The following is a 25,639-nucleotide window of genomic DNA, read 5'->3' on the forward strand; positions in this document are numbered from 1 at the left end:
ATGCCATTCTTCATTTAATGTGAAATGTGTCAAATACCAGATGAATATACTACAGAATTACTTAAATTCTTGTCATTGCACTGGTAATTAAGAGTGAACTAATTGGCCTAATATTAATCAAGAAGAAATTGAAAATATATTATTGAGATAGAAATAGTCATGCATTAGTTAAAAGGTTAACAGGAAGCAACAAAGCTGAGTTATGTATTGCATTACTTCAGAAATTCAGGATGGTCACTTCAATTTGTAAAAGATTATCAGTGGAACTGCTTGTATGTGCATCTGTTTAAACTTCTGTATAGTGTAATTTGAGGGAATCGATTGTACTGTTGGGACAGGCATTAGCCATTTGCGATGTACCTACAGGATATTAGATCTTGACCCAGTTGTAGCTTTCCTTCCAGTACAAATGTTTAGGAGAATACTTGCATCATGATTTTGCTTCAGTCCTGTGGAGTAATGGGGGCTTTCCTTGCTTGCTCTACATAGCCAAGTACTGACATCCGTGCTCCCCAAGTAGGTGAGTTGTCAGTGCTTTTTTCTGTTGTTGTGGTTTAACCTCAGCCGGCAACTAAGCACCACCCAGCTGCTCACTCACTCCCCCCAGTGGGATGGGGGAGAGAATCAGAAGGGTAACAGTGAGAAAACTCGTGGGTTGAGATAAAAACAGTTTAATAGGTAAAGCAAAAGCCGTGCCCGCAAGCAAAGCAAAACAAGGCATTCGTTCACTACTTCCCATGGGCAGGCAGGTGTTCAGCCATCTCCAGGAAAGCAGGGCTCCATCACGTGTAACAGTGACTTGGGAAGACAAACGCCACCACTCCGAACGTCCCCCCCTTCCTTCTTCTTCCCCCAGCTTTATGTACTGAGCATGACATCACATGGTATGGAATATCCCTTTGGCCAGTTGGGGTCAGCTGTCCTGGCTGTGCCCCCTCCCGGCTTCTTGTGCACCTCCAGCCTTCTCAGTTGGTAGAGCATGGGAAGCTGAAAGGTCCTTGACTAGTGTAGGCACTGCTCAGCAACAACTAAAACATTGGTGCGTTATCAACTTTGTTCTCACCCTAAATCCAAACCACAGCACTGTACCAGCTACTAGGAAGGAAATTAACTCTATCCCTGATGAAACCAGGACATCTGTCCCGCTGTATTTGATTGTCAGTAGCCACAAAGTGGTCTTTAGTGCCCAGTCTGGTCTTTGCCTAACTCCTGCTTCATTTTCACCTTCTCCAAATCGTGAACTTCACCCTCTGCAATGAGAAAAGGAGTAACTTACCAGATTCTGCAACTCAGAGGCTCAAGGTGTACAGAGACTGTCCAGGAAGTAGGCACCTCTATTTTGGTTCGTTTGGTTTTTTGGGGTTGTTTTTATTTCTCCCCCCCAGGGGTTCTGGGAAAGGTCTTAAAATATGTAAGTCTGTCAGGCCAGGTTAATGCAGTGTTATATTCCAGGTATTTCTTAGCCCTAGGAAGTTATCCTTGTAATAGTTTTTAATGCCTGGTTGGCGGAGAGAAACAACAAATTCAGCTGCCACATGGTATGTCCTACATTGTTTCTTTAATGCTCTGTCTGGCTGAACATAAATTTCTAAAGCGTCAGCTTTTGCCAGGAACTCTCCTCTGGTAGGGAATGAGCTTGAAGAGATCAGAGATTTTCTCTTATCTTGCCCCCAATTTTGCTTTTTTGTTTTCTTCTTCTATGTTTTTATTTTGATGGTTGTTTTTGTTCGTGGGTTTTTTTTTAATAGAATACAGCTATGTAGACTTCCTTTCTGCACTGCCACCCCAGGCCACAAGTGTCTTGCTGGAAAATGGGATTTTTTCGTTGATAACTTTGGTATATTTTTAATCTTTTAAAAACATTGCATAGGAAGATGTCAGTTTCCAAGTTATTTTCATCACTGCCATGGTGTGTTGTTTTCTAGATGCTGCTATTAGCATAGCACCCCTGTTGTGAGGGATGCTTTACAGGCTGACTCTATGAGGAGTTCTGTGCATCAGGAGCACCAACAGTTCTGCTCCTTGCTAAATTTTTTGGAATATTGGTGTTTTATACTGCAATCTTTTTTATTTGTAGACTGCACCTTCAAAGTGTGAATTTATATAGGTTTAAGAGTTTAACATTCATCTAGGATTTGTATCTTGTGTTCTAAGTAGGGTTTCCATGGAAATTGAAAGGTTGCTACTATGGTTATTCCTTTGGATATATTTAGTATTTATGTGTTACAGCTTCTCTAAATGGACATTCTCTAAATGCTGCATTATATTAAACATTTTTAAAGATGCAAAAGGAATCATCTTGCTTACAGGTACAGTGAAAATAGGAATGATTCATCTTCATTACTGGGTGTGTATACACAATACAGTGCTAAGGCTAGTCCAGACGATTCAGAGTAGTGTTGATAATTTCATCCTGAAGAGGGGGAAAGGGAGAGAATCTTCCACTGCATAATGCCCCTGAGCCCAGATGATAAGCTGTTACAAGTCTATAAATTGAAAACTTGGAGGGGGGGAAGAGTCATTTCCTACAGTACCCTGCTTGTGTTGTTCACTTCTTAAGGAAGTCTCTGAGTGCTCCTATGGACTCTCCCAAATCTCACCATTTCTTATGTGTAAAAACAACCTTGCTATTTCCATTGCTATGCTTTGTTCCTAATCCTGGGAAGGGGGTGCTGGGGGTTCTGAAATAAGTAAAAAGTACCAAAAAAAAAAAAGTAAAAAGCTTTATTGTTAGGTGGCTCCAGCTTCATAACATCAGACTAAAAAGACACTAAATCATTCTCCATATTTCTGTATTTTTATTTAAAGCTGGTTTTAGACTAGATTTCTATATTGTATTATTAAAGTGTTTGTATAAATTTCTCACTTGAAATTCCATACTTCCATTATTGTTTTCATGAGTCAATGTATGTGTAAACCATTTTTGTACAAAAAAGTTACTACTTTTCAGACCGGATGCTATGCCCATTATTTTAAAGGCTAGGTATGTAATATGGAGGGAGTACACAATATTTTGAGGATGTTTTGCTAGTTGCTGTTTTCTTCTTTTTTTTCTTTTCCTTCTCCAATAAGGGATAATGCTTTCATGCAACCTTTGCTTAAAGAATTTAATTTAATCAGTGCCATTACAGTTAAGAATTTTAGAAGAGTTTTGGAAACATCAGCGCCCAATCTATATTGACTTTCAATGGGATTTGAGTATTTAATTGTCTGATGTTTGAAAATTCCCATCGAAGTTTCTCCTTGCAGTAAATGGGTTCGTTTTTTGCTTTAAATTAACCTTTAATTTGTGTTTGTTCTTCTAATACAGTTATTCAGACATTGAATAACTATAAGTTATTCTTGTAGTATATGTTTCTCTGGGTGTTTGTGTAGAAAGACAAAGCAAGTGTGGACATGCACATATGGAGGAAATAATGAAAGAAATTCTGTTGACCTAATCGTGCATTCAGAAGGGATGATGTTTAGCTGCTGAAGAAAGCTGACCTTTAAAGAGGTCCCACTTACAATCAATTATTGATATAATTTCTTACAGCTAGAAAACTTAAGCCTACTTCCTGTAGGTCACCAGTAGCTTTTCATGAGGGTCAATTTTCAAAATTGAGAGAGAGAGAATGTTATAACAATTTGAAGGTAAAATATGTTCAAATAAACAAGCTAAGTAATAGTTCAAATTACCAAATGCCTTGTATTCAAGATTTTAAGAATCAATTTATTGAAATCACAAGCTACCATTAGAAAGAATATTGTAAAGGAGACCAACTCTTACCAACTCTAGGTGATGGTAAGGGGACAAAGAAGAATTTCCTTCCTAGAGCACTCATCTGCCTGGCTTTCTCTTCTTTTGTTGAAATAAAAGCTATTTCACTTATTTCAGTGATCAGACATAAGTATGCACAGTCACACTATGGTGACATACATCTTCCAGTGAAGTTTTATACCATCAGCCAAATTGAGCATACTATTAAAGGTGCAGCTTCAGTTGTCTGAACTAATACATTGCACTGTGCTTCAATTGCATTTGAAAACTGCCTCTTGCAGGTTATGTGCTGCATCCTTAAAGGTTAAAGGAATAAATAGACGCACCAGTAAGATGCACGTAGATTATCCTCTCATGCGCTTCATCTCTCTCAAAAGAGTTATCTTGCTGTTTACTGATCCTCAGCATGTCTTTAATCCTCATGATGGCAAAGAAATAGAGTATGAATTGTCCAAGAAGGTATATTAAGAAAACAGAGAGGTGGAGGAGGTTGGCAATACAAGTTAACAGGTGGTAGTGGTATGTTGCCTAGGTAAGCAGCAGTTTAATTCTTTAGCTTTATGTAAGACGTGCAGTTGTCTGCACTTCAAGGTAATTGTCTTGGTACAGGCTCTGCACATCACATGATCTGTATTTAGGTGTACAGAACTTTGTCCTACATTTTATCCTTGTAAAAGAAGATTTAAATGTATTTTTAACATGGAGGGCACTCCTCATTGCTAAGTCTATAGTTAAGAGATACTCAGTTCAAATTCCACTGTGTATCTGAAAATGTTGTGAAAACAGGTGGTGGTTGCTCACCTCGGCTAGGGAGGGATGGTTTTGTTCTTCTAGCTTGTATTACATGTCTATATACAGGGTCTTTCAGATAGACATGGCCAGAAGTGGAATCCGGAATCTCTCTGTTCCAGGGTTTAAGTTACATAGCTATTTTGGTATTTTCTTGTCTGTCTTCCTTGTCTAATGGTTTTGAACATGTGCAATAGTTGCTCATTCAAGTAAGACTAGAGTGCAGAAATCTTCAGGCAGCTGATCCTTATGTGTCTGTTTGGCATGACAAAGTTGCAGAGCCATATCAATTAGGCCCTCTGACTTTAGGCTGTTGCCATCGTACAGTGACCTGATGCTTCTGATTAATTCAGCAGAAGCTGTGTCCTGCTGAGGTATTTGCATGTGTCCCTGGCTTGCATGTGGTCTACTTGCGTTCGCAGATGTGGAAACCAAGAGAGAGCATGAGGTTCAGGCTGTGCTTCTTGAAGGTGTCTTTGAAGGCAGTCTTCAGACCCCAGTGCAGAGACCTACCTCATTGTCCTTCATACACAGGAAACTGCTATCAGCTTTTGTGATCTTTGGGTCTATAAGGAGAGGGAGGGGGCAGAGGAAAGGAAAGGATGTTTTCTACATTGGTCAAGAACTGCCAGCCTCATCTAACACTGAAATAATGAGGGCGTTTAATCCCCCTTGCCACTGGACTTAGTTGGGTCATTTTATTTCAAGTCTAGCAGGATCCAGTTCCAGCCATGTACCTTGCCAAGGAGTGGCGATTCTGAGTTGATCAATGGGTTGAGTAAAGGGAAGGAATTTTGATTGCTACAAGGGACAACAGTGCTACTGAGAGACTTGCCAACTGAAGATCATCTCCTGCTATTGAAAATTGCATTTCAGAACCTACCCATGTGAGCATCAGCTATGTCCTCACAGTTGTTGCATGTGGTGACACAGTTCAGGGGACTATACTCATGCCGTCACCTGTTTGATCTTTTTAGAGTCTAGCAAAACTTCTCTGAACAGGCTGTATCTACCCTTGAAAAGATATCCCACATGTATGCATTACTCAGTTTGCCATAGGAGTGACAGTGAACAAGATACCGCCAATCAGTCCCGGACCAGCACGTCACTCCAGCCTGGCTTTTTTAGCCCAGTTGAGCCTGCTTTCTTGTGACAGAGTGACACTCTGTCTTAGAGGCACCCTAGTAGTGCCTACCAAATAATCCTTCTTTCTCTTCTAAGAAGCAGAATAGGTGCAAGGAAAGCAAACTCCTTCTATCTTCTCAGTTCTATGGACAAAGCAACCACATATGTTTTCAACCCTTTTGCACCAGTCAGCCAGTCAACTTATATTATGCATTCCAGTTTAAAGAAGAAATGGCATTATTTATACGTATGCCTGGCTTAACATGGTGACAGTGATGAGATTAAGTCTCTTTTTGTCAGTAGAAAGCTACTTTAATGGCCAAGACATTTCATCACAGAGTCCCTCTTAAGTAGGTAACACAATGTGTCATGCTGTTCTGCCAGCTGGTGGCTGTACTTCCCTTGCTGCCTGTCAACACTTGCTCTGCTACTGCTCAGGTAGTATCTTCAACCAATCCTGAAATCTGCAAAGCTGAGATGTGGGCCATTCCACTTAAATTTGTGAGCATTGCACATTCGCATGGGCGAGAGCTTGATGTTAGATCTAAAAAAGCAGTATTTGAATGCCTGCTTGACTGACGTGACTGGCATTCTTCATTTCCATCATCCTGTGAGTAGAAAGACCTGTGTCAGTCACGTGCAATTGGATCCACAAAGATGGAAGAGGAAAGGGCATTTACGTATCCCAAAGTGACATTTCTTGTATGAGGTACTACAGCCATCATGGATCCTTTCAGCCATATTATTTCTCAGCCTTGGTAGTTGGCACCTAAAAGAGAATTTACTGGCCAGAAAATAAGGGAAAGTTTGTGGCTGCACCTCTGTAGGCTCATGCACGGAGTTCTTGGCTTGTTCATGTAACCCCTGCAAGGACTGCAAGTATCTCTGCTTCTGCAAGGTGTGTGCGAGAGGTCTTTTCCCATTGGTGTACACTACTTTTTTTTATGTTTTTTTGTTTTCCTTGTGCCAAAAAGATCTCATGTATTGTCAGTGGCATGGTCATCAGCTGAAGAGCACAAACATGAGGTGCAGAGGAGTCGGGAGAGTGTAGATAGTATGTTCTTTCTGTCAGGTCCTCTTACTGTGCACAGCAGAGTGTGGCTATTCCTCTGCCAAGGTGAAAAAACAAACTGGGGTCAGCTTCTGACGGGCACGTTGCTCTCCCATGTAGGAGAAGTACAAGTTTATTCTACCTACAGGTGTATTTTACAAAGGCAGAACTCTGACTAGGTGTAGCAAATTCTTACATTTGATACCAGGGACCTTTAGGAACAACTGAAGTTGCTTTAAGGTCCCTAATGCTTACCTTGTTTTGACATGGTCTAGAAGATAAGAGATGATAATCTGGAAAGAAATGCTGTTAAAGCTTAGAGGACGGTTTAGGGATGAAGGATTTCTTCAAAGTAGACTAAAAAACCCAAGAAAACTCATCCCTTACTAATCCACGTTTCTTTTAAAGGCTGTGCGTCAAAGGTGCCATAATGCTTTCTTCTGTATGTTTTGTTCAAAATGTCTGTTTGTCTGACCTCTGAATGGTGGAGCTGACTTTCAAAAAAGTCGGATCTTATAGCAGATATATTTTGGATGTTACCTCCCTAAATACTTTAACAGCTATTTAATTCTGACAACTTGACAAATTCGTATTACTGTTTTGTCAAGAGTGTGTGGAGCTGAAAGAAATTAGTAGACAAACCTCACTATTTTCTCTCTAGACAAACATTTTTTTTTAAACTGGATAAAATGTACATATTTATGGTATCATTACAAATTTTAGTACAATTAAAAATGTTGATGGAAAGCAAATACTGTGTTCACACCTGCAAACATTTGGGCAATCAGTTTTGGATGTCTGTATTTATTTTTTCTTTGCTTTGTTGGAATGTCACCATTATAAAAATTTGAAAGATATTTAAAATTGCATGATTTACTTTAACAGATTAAAATGTTCCAAGGCTTGTTAAGACTACATTTTATAAGAAATCTTGAGAAAATCAGAAAGCACAGGATGGAGTGGTATGTGAAACAGGAAAAATGGAATGTTTCTTTTGGAATGGAAATTGAGTGGAAGATGTTTTCCAGGTGCTTTTCACAATAAATTGAGATCTGAGGTAAATCACTTAAGAAGAAAAACAAAATAGTGCTCATAAATATTAATGGAAATGAATGTTCCATTGATCTAACTGCTGGTGGCAAAAAACTTCCCAGCTTTTTGTAACTAGGCAAATAATGTTGCACTTAATTTCATTCCAGTTTTACCAGTTGATTAGTAGAAGGGAGCTGCACAGGAGCAAGACAGAGGGGGGAATTTTTGTATTTAAAATAATAAATAAGTAACAAGCTCCATTATTTCAGAGCTTCAGTGCAGAAATGGTGCTATTTGCACAGCAATAGGGAAACTAAGGTTGAAAGAGAGCAGTTTGTGGCCAGAAAGCAGCTTGTTATATTCTTTGCTACTTATTCATTGCTTGGTTCACGGATGAGATGTATTTGCGAAGAGACTGCCCAGGAACTCACTTGCTTGAAAATGGTTTAGAAGTGTTCTTCATTGGAAGTCTCTTCCTACACAGTAATTTCACTAAACATGATGAAGAAATGGACATCCTCCATCCAGAGCTGATCTGTGTACTTAACCTTGATTGCTGAGGGGGCAGCGTGCTGATGACATTTTAAAATGGTTACTAGCGTGCAGGAGAGACTTGGGGAGCTTTTATGTCTTAAATGTGCCTGTCACATCTTATTGTTACTCCTTTATTCTATGAGTGGAGTACGATGGCATTGCTTTTCAGCCCTTGATTTTGTTTTGTAATAAATCTTAAACAAAATATACTATACTTGGAATTATACATGAGAGATGACATAATCATGACTTTTTAGGACTTTTTTTTTAAATCTACTGAAAAAATCTTTCCCTGAAGTTACTGCATAATTACCATTTCAGGGTTTCCATGTCTTTTTCGGAATTCTTGTTCTGGCCACAACCTCCAAAATTAGTTAGATCATTGAGCTGGACTGGCATAGGTTTTGTGCATTCACATACCTAGCAATAATAAGTTGTTGTCCTGTATGGCAAACTCTTCAGTATTTTGCCAGAATAGCATATAGCCTCACATTTTTATATCACATGCGAACTTTGTTGTTCTTAACTCAAAAGACCAGTTACCAAACTAAAAAATGCCTTGCTTCCACTTACTGCTTTATTAAGCTTTACTGATTTCTTTGAGGCTTATAGGGTAGGCTTATGAAGATTAGTCTTCCTGTCTGTCCTAGAAATATCAGTTAAATCACAAAACCTGGCATGAAGATTCAGTTAGTCAGCTTCTTCATACCTTTATCATAAAAATCTAGGGTACGAAATTCTAGTCTTGAGGTGACAGCAGTGTTTGGCAGGGCGGTCTGCAGGCATCCTGTGTAATACAGAAATCACCAGGAGATTGAGTGCTGAATAGAAACTGTGGAGGAGTTTATCTGAGCAGAACAACTTGTCTGTATGTTACCTGTTCTTGGCCAAAACTTTGGTTGATGCCTTGTTGGATTTGGCTTTTTTAGGGTTTGGGGGTGGTTTTTAGGGTTTTTTTTTTTAGGTTTGGATTTTTTTTAGTTTTTTACACCTGAAAATATTTAAATTTAAGTAATTCAGATTTTCCTTTGAATAAAAACTAGATTCTCTCAATTTGCCTGTGCAGTTAGACTCTGAAAGGTAAAGGTCAGAAAATTTAAAAGCAAAGGTACTTTTTCACCTCTTTGTTTAATCTATGCATATGTAGTAATGCTTACTGGGTTTGCCATACACATTAATTTATGTATTGTGCAGAAAGTAGGGAACCGTTTGTACAAAGCAATCCCAAATGACTGGCAAGTCCACACGCTAATTTTATATACTGATATGCTAAACAAGTATTGTTTGTATTGCTCTGGAAAGCAACAATGACAGTCAGACAAACAGAACTTGTTAGTTGTCAAGAACCCAAAAGTAATTTTCAGAAATATTACCTCTTTATGGCAGAGTAATTTATTTCATTTTGTTCTTGCTTAATTGTATTTGTGTTTATTGCCAGAATAACAAAAATTACTTAAGACTTTCATTTATGCTTACAGTCATATAATTACACCTCTGGGGTAAATTATTCCCAGCTTTCAGGGGAAAAAAAGAGTGGTGTATTAAATTTATGGCACCTATTTTCTATCACATGGAGATGTTAGTTTTGAAAAAGAAGAGGAAAGTAAAAGTTGTAGTTAGTGTTATTAAATTGAAAATTATTTTGTTCTGTTTTTCTAGAAAAGTTGTGTCTTGGACATATCACAGTACATTTGAACTGTAACTATTTCTGACAGTGTTCTGTAACTCTGTAGAAATAAATTAAGCTGTGCTGTGTGTATATTTGTAGCTAATTTAGCTTCATGTCTGTCCATTTCATAGTAACATGCATCTGCGGTGTTAGGTTTATATCATATACATGTAATAATTTACAACAACTGTATTTAACAAAACAGTCTTTGGTTTACATACATGGCATTTGATAAAATCTGTAAATAAAAACAATTGTTTTGTTTGCAGGGGTTTAAATCGGGCTTGAAAATTCATTTAAGTCAATAAAAGACAGTTATTTATATATACAATGAGATTTATAAAACAATTTTGGCTGCATATTGCAGTATTCCTGAAAGGTGTATATATATTACATATATATATATAATGGTATATGGTGGCAGGAGGGAGAAAGAACATTTGCCTGTGAAGCTGACCAGCTCTTTTACAGTAAAGTTGAAACTCTTACATTGAATGGTGGTATTTGCCTTTCTAAAACTCTTCCATGATATGATTTAACCTAGTCACAATTTGAATTGGATTTTCTGTAGCATCCACAGGTTTAAAGGGGAAAAGTTCACATGCTGAATGCTTCAGCTATTGCCCCTAGTCTGTTGCTATAGTTTCTGCTTTTTAATCCCCCCTTGGCCTCAATCCTTCAGCTACATATGCACATTAACTTAATTACCTTGAATTCCCTCACTGGAAACTGAGAGTAGTAAGTGTAAACCTGTGCATATTTTAGGGTTGGGTTTTTCTTTGTCTTAATTTTTTCAGCTTCTTCAGGCTAATATTGATGGCTCACAAATAAACACCCTGATTTGAATATATACGCTTATAACTTACCCTTCAGCAAAATTATTGTGCTCTTAATCTGTTCTTTCTCTTGACCATCAATAACATTTACACAGTGTTAATGGTTTCCTGCAGAGAAATCACCGTAAAAGCATGTGTTTGGAGCTTCAGTTGCTTAATGGAGCCTTCATAAACTTCTCCATCTAGTACTGGCCTTCTGGTATGCACTATCTGCGCTGGCAGATCTCTTGGTCAGAAGAACCTGCAATAGAAACCTCAGTTTGGTACCTCTGTACAGGAACGAATCGTAGCTTTTTCACTGAGGGCAAGAAAAAGAAATGCTTAGTTCTGTGTTTGAGTAAATGTAAAAGCTGATGGACCTGTGGAAAGCAATCCATTGATACATTAGGCATAAAATCCTTTGCATGTTTGAACACGGAATTTAAGCTATTGCTGTTGTGTCCTTATTTTGCTACTGGACACCCCACTCCTCTGAGGGCTTGGCCCTTGCACCCTGACAGCCAGCTGCTGTAGGGTTGTGAGTAACATGGGATGGAGAAAGCGGAACTTAGACTCAAGCAAGTCCAGTTTTAAAATACAGTGGAAAATTTTAGAATTAACCAGAAATCTTCTGGATTATTTTAACAATGAATGATGTATTTGCCCTAGGTGACAAGTATTTTTAAGGATTTCTCATATTATTGAGAGTATCATTGCTGAATTTCAGAAAAGGACTTTCTCGGGTGTTCTCCACTAGATACTGTAACATAAGCTTTTGGAAGAACAACTGAATTTCTGTTGCCTTATAAAGCATTAGGAATGAGAGATATTGATAACTTCTAGTCACTTAGTGACTGTATTGACTAGACTGGTATTTCATCTTCTGAACTCAGTCCTACCTGTTCTGTCAGTTGAGGTAAAGCTTTTAAAATATTGAATGTTCACTGCAATCCGCGGATGTTTTTCTTACCTCTGGCTTTCAGCAAAAAAATCAATGCAATTCACATCTTGAAAGCTAATCCTGTTAGATGTGTTTCTTTTAATATACTGGAATGCTCCTGTGTGCAGCATGCCTCTGTTTGCCAGGTCTATAAGGTAATGAGGATTTAAGTGATTACTTGTTCTGGCTATTTCAATTACCTAGTGATAGGGAAAAGGAAAAAAAAAAAAGAGGTAAAAAATGCTATGAAACAGTATTAAAATCACTTTGGACTTGCTTCTCTTTCCAGGATAATGCAAACTATGTATCCCTAGTGGTCTTACATTTTACTAGTTTCATTAATTTCTCAGTGACTGAGAATATCATATGTCTACAATAATTTATAAAATAAAAATATATTTTACATTAAATGTGTAATGCGTTTTGTCAGGCTTTTCAGCAACTGTTCTTCTAAATTGGGTAACATACCATCGGTATTTCTTAATTTAAAATTTTCAGATAAGCAGCTGTAGAAATGGTTGAGCACGTGTGTGCATGTTGACTGTAAATAGGCTAGTATCATGAGCATCTTCTGACTTTGTTGTCCATGTAACTTTGCACACATTTACTTCTTAGAAGTTGCCCATGAATAATGCAAAAATAATAACTATCCTGATAACAATGCTTTCTGTTTTTTATTTAGGATAAGAGTTATTTTTTTAAATTCTGTAATTGCAGTTTCTGTAAATTATTTTTCTTATTGTCAGTTTTTGGTTTGAATCAGTAAGAGCTTGATGGAAATGAAGTAAATGATTTAGCAGTACTCTGTGGGGGAGTGTGAAAAATTAGTTTCTTGCCAGTGAACTGTTATAAATTTGCAGATGCTGTCTTCTAAAGAATTACTTGATAAATTTTCATTGTTTGTGGAAAGTAGCCAGAAGTTACAATATCCAAGCTGGGCTACTTTTATGCTAACCACTGTGAAATTCTCATTAGCAGTTGGAGTGTTTCTAAAATATGCAGGGTTTAAATCGCTTTTGCAGGCAAAACTGAATGATTGTTCTGGTTAAAGGTGTTGGGATTCTTGGGACCACAGTAGGAGAGGACATGCAGTAGTCAGCCTGCCAATCCTCTGTTTAGGATGCCTGTTTTCATTTTTGTGGCAGACCAATTTGCAAACTACCTTTATTTTTTAACCTGTGAAGTCTCAGTAAGTGTTGTTTGCTAGGTGCCTAACAGAAAGTCAATAACCCAGTTCAATGGGAGAAGATTCACCTAGGTGCTGAAATGAAATTGCGCTTGTGTTCTTCCATTCATATAAGGAGCAATATCAAGTTTTTCTGTTCTCATAAACATTATCTTCAGTTAATGCTCACATGGTGACTATTTGTTTTCTGCAGAGACCACATGAAACATCAGCTGGGAAGAGTGTTTTCTGCAAAAAATAAAAGGATACAAAACAGTTGTTATGAGATCTTTAAAAAAAAATAAACTATACAGTGTTGATCAAAAACATGTTGTAGAGAACGGTCCCATGCAAGAAAAGGGATAAACTGTAAGGCAAGACCCCATCTAATCCTTTCTTTCTGTAAACTAGTTATTTTAATTTAAATAACTCCTGTTCAAATACAGTGATCTTTGAAATGACATTTTGAAGTGTTTTGTGTGAGAGGGAGCAAGTGGAATTGTAAAGTCACATTATTAATTTATTTTGTGTTTTTCTGAGTGTTCTTTTCCAATCACAGAAGGAATGTCTTTGGTGGTGGTGTTGAGAGAGCGGTATTCTAGACCTTAGATTTAAGATATTCTCAGAGAAAAGAGTAATTTTCTTTTAATGTTAATTGCTCTTGATGAATAAATAATTTGGCTATCAGTACTTTCTGAGATCAAGTCTGGCTTCAATTCTGATCCCTGGGAAGACAAACCATAGCTGAAACCTGAATGCCTTCTTTTGAAAACCACAAAGGCAGTGTGTAGAGACTGTATACTAATTAGGTTTATTCTTCTGTAACAGGCACTAGTTTCATTTCTCCAGTAAGTATTTTAAATGAACTTTTAAAGTCAAGTGCATGTTTCTAAAATCAAGGTGAAAAATCTTAAATTTAATTTAAGTTTTTTTCATCATTAGTATTTTATAAACTAGGAATTAATAAATAGCATTGGGATGTTGACAACTGTATGAAAATAAGGCTTTAGGGAATGGTTTTGCAGTCTTGTTTTCTAGGGTTCATTCAGTGCTATGTAGTTGCTTTTTGTTACCACTGGGAGCTTTTGGGCTGCTTGGTCATTTTCACAAGCAGTGTGAGGGATTCACACTAACATAAAAGAATAATAAAATACCTGAGGTACAGACAGTGCTCTTAATTTTGTAACCAAACCAACTAACAGCATGTTGGATAACTTATTTTGAAAGATAGCGTGGAAAAAGCCTTAACTAGAGGCTTCCGGATTTCAGATTATTTTTCTGCTTGGGAAATTAATTTTTTTCACTGCCTTCTGTTATACTAGGGCAATTTCTGTTTTAACCTACATGTTGTCACTTTCACCCCTGGACTGCTAGCATAGGGCAGCTGCAGTTCTCTGGGGGCCTCTCTGCTCTGCTCCAAAACAATGTCTTGGGTTATTCTATTGTTTTATGCCACTGTTAGTCACCAAGTCTGCAAGGCTGTCCCCTTCTCCAGGACACTTTGTTTTTTTGAGAGCAGTAATAACAGAATGCTAAGAGAAGGAGCTCCAAGAAGACCTCAGTGGCCTCAATTTAAATTTCCTTCTTTCATACAAATTTTTCATGGATGTCTGTCAAAGCCCTCAGACCAGTCTAGCTGATCAAAAGCTTGAAAGCACCAGACTTCAAGGTGATTTTCAGGGCCACACAGTTTAGCAAAATTAATTCGTGCCTGTTGAGAGCAAGTTTAAATGGATACTGACTACATAAAAATTCTTGAGATGCAAGGAAAAAAGTATGCTATTTAATTCTAGTGGTTTCTGAGCGGTATCACAGCTTGTATCGTTAAAAAATTTCCCAACATTTATAGAGCCTCATAGGATAAAATATCATAGGATAACTTCTCAGGATGATGACCACTTGCATTGAAAAAGGTCAGTACTGTGTGCATGTATTGACTCAGGAGAGCAGGTTAAAAAACCAGCCATTTGAATGCTGCTACTGCAGAATAAGCAAATCTGTATCTTTTTCTCCAAGGGGTCACAAACAGGTTAAGCATGTAGTGCTGGCTGGTTTACATAAAGCTAGCTACTGCTGCATATCTTCCAACTCATCCTCCAAAAATTAATTTATGAAAACATTGCTTCCCTGTTGTTTTTTCTGAGGTTATAGACAGGAGTCTTTACCACTGGAAACCTAGCATTGAAAGGAGATAATGCCTCTTCTTTTTTTTTTTCTTTACGTAATAAATATGTTGAACATCATAAGATGAAGAGCTTTTAATTTTATGAAATTTGGTTGGCTGTCAAAGAGACATTATAACAAGTGGTTTCCAGCCAAATTGCATTTGCTGAGGAGTGATGGATCTCTTGCCAGCACTAAAGAGGCACTCTTCACATTGGATGTCTGCACACTCCTTGTGGGCAGAATGCAGTAATCTTTCTGAATGTAGACATTAGAAATTTCATAGCAGAAATGGAAATTTTTGTATTAACTGTGTCACTACTTCCAGCATCTGGTGTTTTAATAAATAGAGGAATAGAGCTGGTGAAGTTGGGTGGCATTGTTCTTGCTCTAATGGTTTGCTTTTGTGACTGTCTTATTCTGTTGTAACTTTTTTCCTGGGCACTTTTTTTTTTTTTCCTAAATTAAGAGAGGGAAAAAAAGAAGATTTGGGTAGTTCATAACATGTCTGCGTCACTCAGGGACGATTCATACCTCTTCACATATTTCACTATATTGTCATCTACCATAGTGATGAATGCAGCATTAAAATGTAATCAAATAGGTTTTTTTGTGTACATATAAAAGTTAGAAAAATATCTGATCCCATTGTACACAGCTCTCCAGAGAAAGTGAGTCTTGGAGACTTTATTAGGACCGTGTGTAAAAAAACAAAAAAAGAGCAAACAAAAAACCCATGGTTTAAGTGCTGGCAGCATTAAGGCTAAGATGAGTATCTGTAACATTTCTTTCAGCACTTTTACCCTAACAATTCATAGGGATAGCATCCCAGCTATTACCTAATCCCAGGTATTATCCACATTAAAATAGTTATTCTTACTTGTTTCTGGTATAATATTGCTTATCACGTAACTTTAAAAAACAAGTATGATTCTCCTAGTGTCAAGGACAGAGGCAGAAAGAACAATTTTACCCATTTTCAAAGGATGACATTTAAGAGGTTTTATGTCATTTAAAAGTACATGTTGTTTTTTTTAATCTGTAGGTAAGCCTGAGTCGGATTTGAATGTCTTAAGATGCTGAAAAGAAAGGCTTCTTTTGCAGTTGTTAACAACAATAGAAAGATAATACTCATTTCTGTTTGTATCTTGAGCATTTAGTGAGGAAGTTCTGAAATTATTTTCGTGAATGCAAATTAGATACAAAATGACTAAATGATTTTGAGGGCTCTATGGAAATTATGCAATCCAAGAGAAAAACAGAACTGAGAACTCTCAGTGTAATCATCATAGGGGCAGAACAGATAGCCTGTTAGATGCTGTCTCTGTAATGAAAAGCCAAATAAAAGTGATAAAATAATAATACCAATCATCCTAAGGTCAGAAACTAAGGTTAAAGTTGCCCATTATAGAGCCAGAGATTTTTTGGACATAAAAAGTATTTTTATGTGTTATAGTTAGTAGTGTTAAAAACAGATCTAATTTATCTTGTTCTCTGTAGATCTGTGCAGTATTGCAATAAAGGGGGATTGTTTGATTTTGCAGTAGTACATGATGGCTGAACCAAACTAGGAAAAGGGCTGGGGGGTGTCGGGGGACACTGTGAGAAATTGAGTAATATGTTCATAGTTCTTAACCCAGTATTTAAAAGGATTACAGTAGTAAGTGGCTTAATAAAATGTTAGTTTCACAATGCCTCAATATCCTGAATTATATATTTAATTAAGTGAAATTAATGTAAAGTTTAATTAGCTTACGTGCAAAATCACCTTTCTTCTGGAGTATGTGGGAGTATACCTACTGTGTGTGTATGTAAGCACATGCTCAATGAAATAAAAACACTCAGTTTGCTCATTGTATCATCTCCAACCAAAATTAGTTCATTTATAATTCAAGATTTGTGTATTGTGAACTTATGCATGCCACCATACCAGATTTCCAGGGCAGGAACCAGAGAATATATAGAAATCATAGTTATACTGGGTCCAACCTGCTAGTTTTTTATATTGGTAGTCAATTACTCTTGACAATCATAAGATCTTCATAAAATTATGAGTATCTTGCTAGTGCTTCTGTAGGCAACAGAAGCACTTATATTAGAGAGAGATGCAGCAAAAGACTGAGAGAAAAAAAGCTATATTGGGATTCTCTTTAAAGGTTTTGATTGGCTTTAAGTACTGTTGTGGCCAGCTGTTGTATTTGAAAATGTAATATGCTAAGCCCATGAGTCAGTTTTCCTTAAATCAGTGTGGCTAGTATGTAACTATATTATGAGAGTGAACAAATCCATTTTTACAGCCCTACTCAGTGGCTTGCTAAGTGATAACCTATCTCAGAAGTGATATTGTAATGTGATTCATGTAATTAAAAAGCATATATGGAAAACGGAGATGTTCTTTCTTCCAGGTAGAAAACGTATTAACTGAATAGGTAAGGAAAGCTGCAGAAGAAGAGAAAAACAGGGTGAATTACCAACAGGTTTCTGAGATGAAAAGTGCAATTTCACAATTCGAGGCAGAATTTGGGGATTGAAGGTTGCATGAATCTGAAACACTGCTAAAGGACTTGTATGAAACATGAAGGAGTTTTTGTGCATGTGTGTATGTGCGTGTATGTGTGTGGAGCAGAGGAGAAACGTGCATGGAGACTGGTGAGTTCAAGGACAGTTGTGTAAAAGGATGAGGAGAGAAATCTTTCTCTTAAAATCATGTTTAAGCATGCTAGTAAGATTGTGTACCAGTGTAATTAGGGGGAAAAATTGTTATTTTGTTACTGCCTGAAGGAACTAACTGCTGTATCTGGAAGCACAAATAACTGGTCACATGAGTGTCTATTCTATCTCTACATGGAAATTATAATATCTGATATTTTCAGGTGGTGTTAGCATTTAAGAAACATACAAATTAAAAGTTTGAACTAAAACAAAAATGTAGAATTCATTTTCACAGCTACCTTTGCTGGAATCCTTTTGGTGAGCTGACTCATTTGAATTCCCAGGGTCTTTTTTAAGGGAAGAGCAGGCCGCCTTTTACAGTTTGTCAAGATGGAAGAATTGCATGCTAAGAAAGATCCCCTTGTCTACTTCTTCTTCCCCTTCCCCCCTCCCCGATTCCTGTAGTTGGTGTGGGATGCTAAGATTTCTGTCTATGGATTTACCTTGGGACTAGATTACTGATGGTCCAGAAAAACTCTCTGCTGTCCCTACAGTCTTAGCGTCCCCCAGATGCCCATAGGGTCTGTATAACCTGTTCTCTTGGGGAATGTGTGCAAGCTCGTATTTAATGGTACATGGTGTGCTCCCTCTGGACTTTTCAGTCTTTTAGAGTACCCTCACATCTGCACCATGTAGTGTTGTTGCTTTTTCTGCTAAGCAGTAGCTTGTTCTGGAAGGTGAATGTTCTGCCTGGGCTTTTCTGCTCTGCTTGGAGCAGCAACAAGAGGTTTATAACAAAATGGTTTCATTATCATCACTTTTTTTCAGCATTATCTGACATTTGTTTGAACTTAATAAATGGATCTGTTTTGTATCTCAATGCAGAATGGGTGCAGCAGACAACATTTACAAAGGCCAAAGTACCTTTATGGAAGAACTGACAGATACTGCTGAGATAATAAGAAAAGCAACTCCAAAATCACTAGTAATTTTGGATGAATTGGGAAGAGGAACTAGCACACACGATGGAATCGCTATTGCTTATGCTACACTTGAACATTTTATAAGAGACGTAAGTGTTCAGTCTGAGGCATGCTTGTGAATGCTTTTTCAGTCTGTAGTATGGTAGGCTGACTTTGACATGGTGTGCATTTCCTTGTGGAAATGTGGGATGTCTAAACTCAGAGCAAAGGGGTATGGATAAAGAATACCAGTGCTATGCTGCTGTGTTTAAAAAAAAAAATTAAAGCCAAACCTTCTTATGTGTCTAATTCCTTCTTGTAGGTGGAGTCGCTGACACTGTTTGTCACTCACTATCCCTCAGTTTGTGAGCTAGAGAAGGTGTATCCAGAAAAAGTTGGTAATTACCACATGGCTTTCTTGGTGAATGAGGAGGAAAGTGCTGAACAAAAAGGTACAGTATAAATCCATCTGAGATTTGGCACTATAGGTATAGGCAGAAATTGTAAAATTGTTATGGTAATTTAAACGTCAACATGAAAGTGATACATACAAACTCACTAGAGTTTGTATATACATAGTCTATACACACAGTTGGGCGGCTTGAAAACTGAACAACCATTTCTCTTTCACATTTAATATAGGAATGACTGAGCTAGGTCAGAATTTAAACCTCAACATGAAAGTGATACATACAAACTCATTGGAGTATCAGCCTATACACACAGTTGGGGGGCTTGAAAACTGAACAACCATTTCTCTTTCACATTTAATATAGGAATGACTGAGCTAGGTCAGATAAAAGATTCACCCAGCCCAGTATCCAGCTTCTCACAGTAGCCAAATACAAAGGATTAGGGAGGAGGGATTAGTGATCAAACATATGGCAACTCTTTCTCTAAAAGATCTCACTGTCTGGAATCATTTGCTATTTAGGGAGCTTCAAGAGGTAGATGTGTTTTCTGTTTTTTAGTATTCTCAGTGGATTTCATTTCAACAAGCTTATCTATGTATCCTGAGTACCCTGGTGTACTTTTAGCATCTTCATCCTACTGTGTCAAGGAGCTCCAAAATTTAACACTGCATTGTGTGAAGAACCACCTCCTCTTGTTTGTTTTGAAACTCTTTTGAAACAACATGTAGCTTCACTTGATGGTCCCAGTTCTTGAATTAGAAGAGGCAGAGGAATAATCTCTGTTCATCCTCTCTATGCCATACCTAATTTTATAGATTGCTTATCATAATCCCATTCAGTTCTGTTCTTACCAGGCAGAACAGTTACAGCTTTTCTTCTTGTCATTGTTGCTCCGAATTAGTTAGTATTTTTAGTAAAGTTTGTCGGCTTACTGCTTAGCTCTTTTTCTTGTTTGATAATGAGTATGTTGAGCAGCTCTGTCTAACTGCAGTGATGATCACCCTTCGTGGTGAGAACTGGCTGTTACTGTCTGTTTCCTATCTTTTAACCAATGATGTACAAATGCAAAGGCCTTCCTTTTAGATTATGGCTGCTTAGTTTTCAGAAGAACATTTGATGCAAGACTCTTCTCAAAAGCCTTTTGAAAATCCACATAGGGTTTATCCACTGGATCTCTCTTACTCACATGGCTTCCAAACTTCAACACGTTTGTGATGTAGTATTTCCCTCCATACAGACTGCTTTGATTTTTTTTTTCTTGATGTATCAGGTTTAATCAGGTGCTTGACAATTCTGCTCTTATTCTGGTTTTCCTAGTTTGCCTAGTACTGGCCTGTTTCCTGAATTATTCCTAGAATTTTTTTAAGAATTGACACGGTATTTGCCGTTAACCTTCCCCCTAATTCATTCTTAATGTTGTATTATCTGCTTACATTGTAGACTAATCGGGACAGGACGCTTTAGTATTTGCCACTAAACAGTGTGTTTAAATATATAATCTATCACTTTTAAAATGAGTTTCAGAGAGTTAGTTTAAAAATTTAGGGTTTGGCTGGAGGGAGACTTTGGCTTTTGTAATCTGTTTAATATTAGAAGCAGGGATCCCTGAAATATGTGTTAACTTTGAGCACAAGTAGTTCAAAGTAATGTTGTGTTTAGGTGAGCACTACTTAGCCACGCTGATGTTCCCAGTTAAGAGCATCACTCCCCTGAGCATCAACATGTCCTTTTCTCACAGAGTTCATTAATTGAACTGTTGATCTCTGATACTCTCAGACAATTGAGATGTTATCAACATTCAATACTTACTATTCCTTAACTGTTTTATCCATGAAACCCTATACTTTATGTTTCACTGTGCTGCTTCAGTATTTCTACTTTCAATGTTAGTTGACCTGAACCTTCAGGCCATATGTAGTCTTCACTGTTTTGCTACAGAAAGCACAGTAGGTGTAGTACCACAGCCTGTGAGCAACAACACATCCACGTTTCTTACTCTGCCTCTATCTTTAGCTCGTGTTGTCTTAACATTCTGTTTTACTTAAGGTGAGTTTTATGGCAGGTTTTTTTCCAATCTTTGGCTTGGATCACTCAGATCAAATCAGCTTGAGTCATCAGCATTTATGGAAATCTCCATTGTTTCCAAAAACCTGCATTTTTAAGACAGAAGAATGAATGGCAGTGAATGACGCCGTAGTTTTTCTGCTCTTTACACAAGGCCTGGATTGTGCAGAGATGCAACAAGGATGTCTAAAGAGGAAGGAGTCATCACATTTATAATGATGGCTCTTGTGTTTCCATCTTACTGTCATGGAATAGAAAGAATCCCTAGTGGAAGATCCACCATCCTAACCTTTGGTTTTTCCTAAGCATTTTCTATGTCTCCTAGCCTCCTGATAGGCAGCAAACTTTTTGTTGTGCTGTAGTTATGGACTTCTTGACTGCAGGATTACTGACACTTCCGTTATTCTGTCATTGCTTAGCAGACATGAGGTAGAATATCCCAGTTACAGCATAACTAACCAATTTGACATACAAAGATTCTAAGTTTTACACACACAGAAAAGTCTGCTTAGTAAGACATCAGGTAAAAGTATATTAAAGAGTTTCTTTCAGTCTCACAATGGGTAGGTAAAATGTGTGGTCTCAAGGAAACATTTTTCTTTCATATTTCTTCAATGGAATAAATCATACAGGAAGCATGAATGATAATGAGACCACAGTGTTTGCCATTTCAGTCTTTGGTCTACTACATTTTATTAACATAATAGAGGAGGTTGTGATTTTGGTTTTATTTTTTTAGGATCAGAAGGTGAAGAGAATCCTGAATTTATCACTTTTCTTTATCAAATAACTAAAGGAGTCTCTGCAAGGAGTTATGGGCTAAATGTTGCCAAACTGGCAGATATTCCTGAAGAAATCTTGAAGAAGGCAGCTCACAAATCAAAGGAGTTGGAGACAATAGTGAATATGAAAAGGTCAGAACAATTGTGATTTATTTTTTTCCCCCTAATGAAACTTCAGCTATGAATTGAAGAGCATTTCACACAATGTGCATTAAAAAGAACAGTAAGAGCTACTTCAGATATCCTTTTACCCTTCAGGGGAGACACTGAAACAAAACTTTGAAAAAAACATTTAGGAAATTGTGCTATCCATTTCAATCAAAGCTTTAGATTTTATAGTTAGCTATTATATCAGAGGTTAATTGCTGCCCTCTGAAATGGGATTGGAAAAAACTAAACCCACATTGAGCTAACATTAGGAATAAGCTATTTTTTATTTTCTTATGACAAATACCAGCAAACTTACTCTTTCAGGTATGTATTTTTGCTGTTTTCAGGAAGACGAACTTAAAATATAACTATCTTCTAATACCTACTGCTGTTCTCACCAGTGATAGTTAAAATATTGATAGATTTAATTTAGAAAACATATTATTCACTTTGGAACTTGAAATTGTATTTGCATACTATAGTGTAGGAGGAAACGCAGATATTCGTCTGGTTTAACTTAAAAATAAATATTTATAATGTATTTTGATTGCCCCCCCAAACACACAAAATATTACTGAAAGTCTGTTTTTTTAATATTTTTCTGATAACGAATTTTCATTTAGGGGCATATGTACCTTATATGTTAGACTAGTTATGAAAATTCCTATGTGTATCAAATAGCATCACCTTTATAAAACCTGTAACATTATGTACATAGTTTAGATATAAATATGTGCTAGTATTCATATTCATTTCCACTGAATTTTTTGTTATTATTTTCAGTGGCAGTCCTATCAGCGAAATTCAAACAGCCCTTTAGGAATATAATAAATGAAGATCTTTTTTGCCTGATGGCTGTAACTAATCCTGACAGAATAATTTCACATGAGAAAATTTTAAGTACTAATTATTTGTACGTGCAAGCAAGCAAGTTCTTTTGAAACTTAACAGTGCTTAGTGCTTAAAACCAGTTTTTATCCCCTTTTAAGCAAGCAAAATAAAAACATTCTATTGAAGATACATAACAGTTTATGGGAAAAATAATGTGGTAGCTTATGTTAATTGGAAACAATAGTCCGTAACTGACAAAAGTAAAACAACAAATTACTAGCAATGTCTTAGCTCTGTTGTTATAGGATACGTAGGGTTCTAAAATCAAGAAAAAATTGTTGTTCAGAAAGGTGAGAGTATGAGCTGGAAGGCCAGAGTTACTGTGTAATAAAATTAAGATGCGAAACAATATATGTCCCTTTGGTTTATCTTCCTTTGTTCTATGAAAATCATGCTAGCATATTGCTTGGACAGGGCACAAATAGAGTTCTAGCATGTCTCCACTGCTAAAAAGAGAGTTAATTGCATACGAAACCTATGAGCAGTAAAAATAGTATGTGATGATGTCATTAGAAGACTGATTTACAGTGCCCACAGAGGGGTAGAGTGAGGACTGACTGGACAGTCTTAATTATGGGACTTAATTGTGTCCCATTTATCAGCTTTTGAATATGTAAGCTACCATCTGTATTTTAGCTTTCAGTATGTAATTTACTTGTATTCTTAAAGTGAGAAAGAATAAATTCTTAATCTAAAGCTGTGATGAGTCCTTTATCCTGACTTAGAACTAAGGCTGGAAGCCCCAGAATGGCACACTTCACTGCAGACTGCTGCCACCTGAGCTACACGTACCTGTGAGGGACCAGCTGAAGCAGGCTCCCCCAAGCCCATCTCCTGCAGGTTGCTGCTGGAGGGGGTGCTCCCTGACCTTTTCTCCGTGGTGCCAGGGCTGTTTTTTGCATGACCACAAAACAGGCCAGGTCAGGGATCTGATCCATCTGAAAAGTCATTCTTTCTCCAGTTGATACCATGCAAGTTCAACTTCCTGATGTTACATGTGAACAGGCATTACTACCTGAACAAGGAAAGGGTGGGAGTGAGAAGAGGAGGAGGCCCTTGATTCTGGCAGCAGTTGGTAGGGTAAAGGTAACCTTGAGGCTTCAGCCCTGCCTGCCAGACCAGCCTACTGCGTCTGAAGTTTGACACTTTTGCCTCCCCCATTAATGAGAGACGGTGCTGTGCAGGCGGTCAGGGACAAGGGACATCCACCACACAGCGGATGCTAATTCATCGGGTTTGACCTGTACCAGGTTATTCCTTCATTGTAGACCTCTTCCATGCACTTTGGAGGGAACTTCATGCATTGATATAAACCTGGAGCTCAAGTCAGTGAAAAATAAAAAAAAAAATCAAATGTGTCTGATGATTTCACAGTGCATAAATTATTGTATTATGTAATTCTTAATTTTTCCAGTTCTCCTATGTAGGCCATTATAGAAATATTTTCTTTTGTATATACCTGTTTATTTTCACTTATTGCCATGATGTGATCTAAATGTCAAAGTATTCTTCTATACCTTCTCCCCAAAAGAGACATTGACGAATTTAAAAATGGGTATGGTTTATCTGTGGTAGAAAATAAAAGTTTTCATCATCTTCGGAATCAAACTCAGACCTGTTCATAGCAGTATACTTGTGCTGTGACAATACCCACAGGCCAGCTGCCTTGTCTTATTTTTTTAAATCACCTTCATATTATTTTAAGAAAATCCACTGGGTAATTCCATCCAGTCTTGACATCTTTGTCGTCAGGAATGTGTGTTAACCTGTTTTAAATGTCTTGTTGTTATTTGTCACAGCTCTTATGAGTCCTTCTTAAATCAAAAAATACTAAAAAGGAACTAGGAAGGATGTGTGTACTCATTTATTTTGAAAATGCATTATCTCTTTATGACTCTACCAGTGCAAAATTGTAGGAGCTGAATACTGAAAATTAAACTGTGCAAACTACAATACTATTTATTTCCTTTAATGGTTTACTCTTGCTCAGTGTTTTATTTCATCTTGTCAATGCTTCTGGTACTATAAGTTAGTTATAAAATTAAATTGTTGACTGTCCTAGAGCTGAAATACATACATTGGAAAATGTTAACTGATTGTTTAAAGATCGCATAATGTTTTGAGCTATGCAAACTGCTATTTTTGACTGTGTTTAAAAGGTTTGATGTGCTTAATTTAAAAATGTGTCCATATTTTGATTGATTTTTTTTTTTTTCCCCCCTCCCCAATGCCCAGAAAAAAGCTAAAGTCCTTTGCTGAAGTATGGAAGATAGATGATTCTCAGGAACTACAGAAATGGAAAAGTATGTGTGAACCTGAAGATGAAAGAAAAGACAGTTTTTAATCCTCAAATCATGCTTAAAGATGGAAGATATTGGAGATGCAAAATATAGGTCTGGAGACTAATAGATTCTATCAGGGTGTAGTTCTAGCTGCATTAAGTTGACGTTTCTGCCTTTTGAGAAATAAGAGATGCTGCATTGTGATATGATGCCCCGTATCTACTTCCTGATTGTATGTCATTTTCTCACTCCACATTCCTTCCCTGAAGTGGTTTCCATCCTTTTCCTTAATTGCAAAATGTCTACGGGCATTGGATTTAGTTTCTAATATGTTTAGAAAACATGAAAAATTATGTTGGTAAATTATTAGGTAAATCTTTTATAAATAAAATAATGTCTT

The 25,639-nt window shown here is 37.2% G+C and overlaps 1 protein-coding gene across 1 annotated transcript in view; it reads left to right on the forward strand.

The window, feature by feature from the left end:
• Positions 1 to 25,639, forward strand: part of MSH3 (mutS homolog 3) — a 123,298-nt gene extending 97,659 nt beyond the window's left edge. The window contains exons 21-24 of the mRNA XM_009331783.1: positions 18,581 to 18,767; positions 18,980 to 19,109; positions 21,874 to 22,048; positions 25,193 to 25,639. Of these exons, the coding sequence (XP_009330058.1) occupies positions 18,581 to 18,767; positions 18,980 to 19,109; positions 21,874 to 22,048; positions 25,193 to 25,301 (601 nt within the window). The 3' untranslated portion in view covers positions 25,302 to 25,639. The remainder of the gene's footprint in view (positions 1 to 18,580; positions 18,768 to 18,979; positions 19,110 to 21,873; positions 22,049 to 25,192) is intronic.

Source organism: Pygoscelis adeliae, unplaced genomic scaffold (assembly GCF_000699105.1).
Source record: "Pygoscelis adeliae isolate BGI_AS28 unplaced genomic scaffold, ASM69910v1 Scaffold19, whole genome shotgun sequence".
In the NCBI taxonomy this organism is placed as follows: Eukaryota; Metazoa; Chordata; class Aves; order Sphenisciformes; family Spheniscidae; genus Pygoscelis; species Pygoscelis adeliae.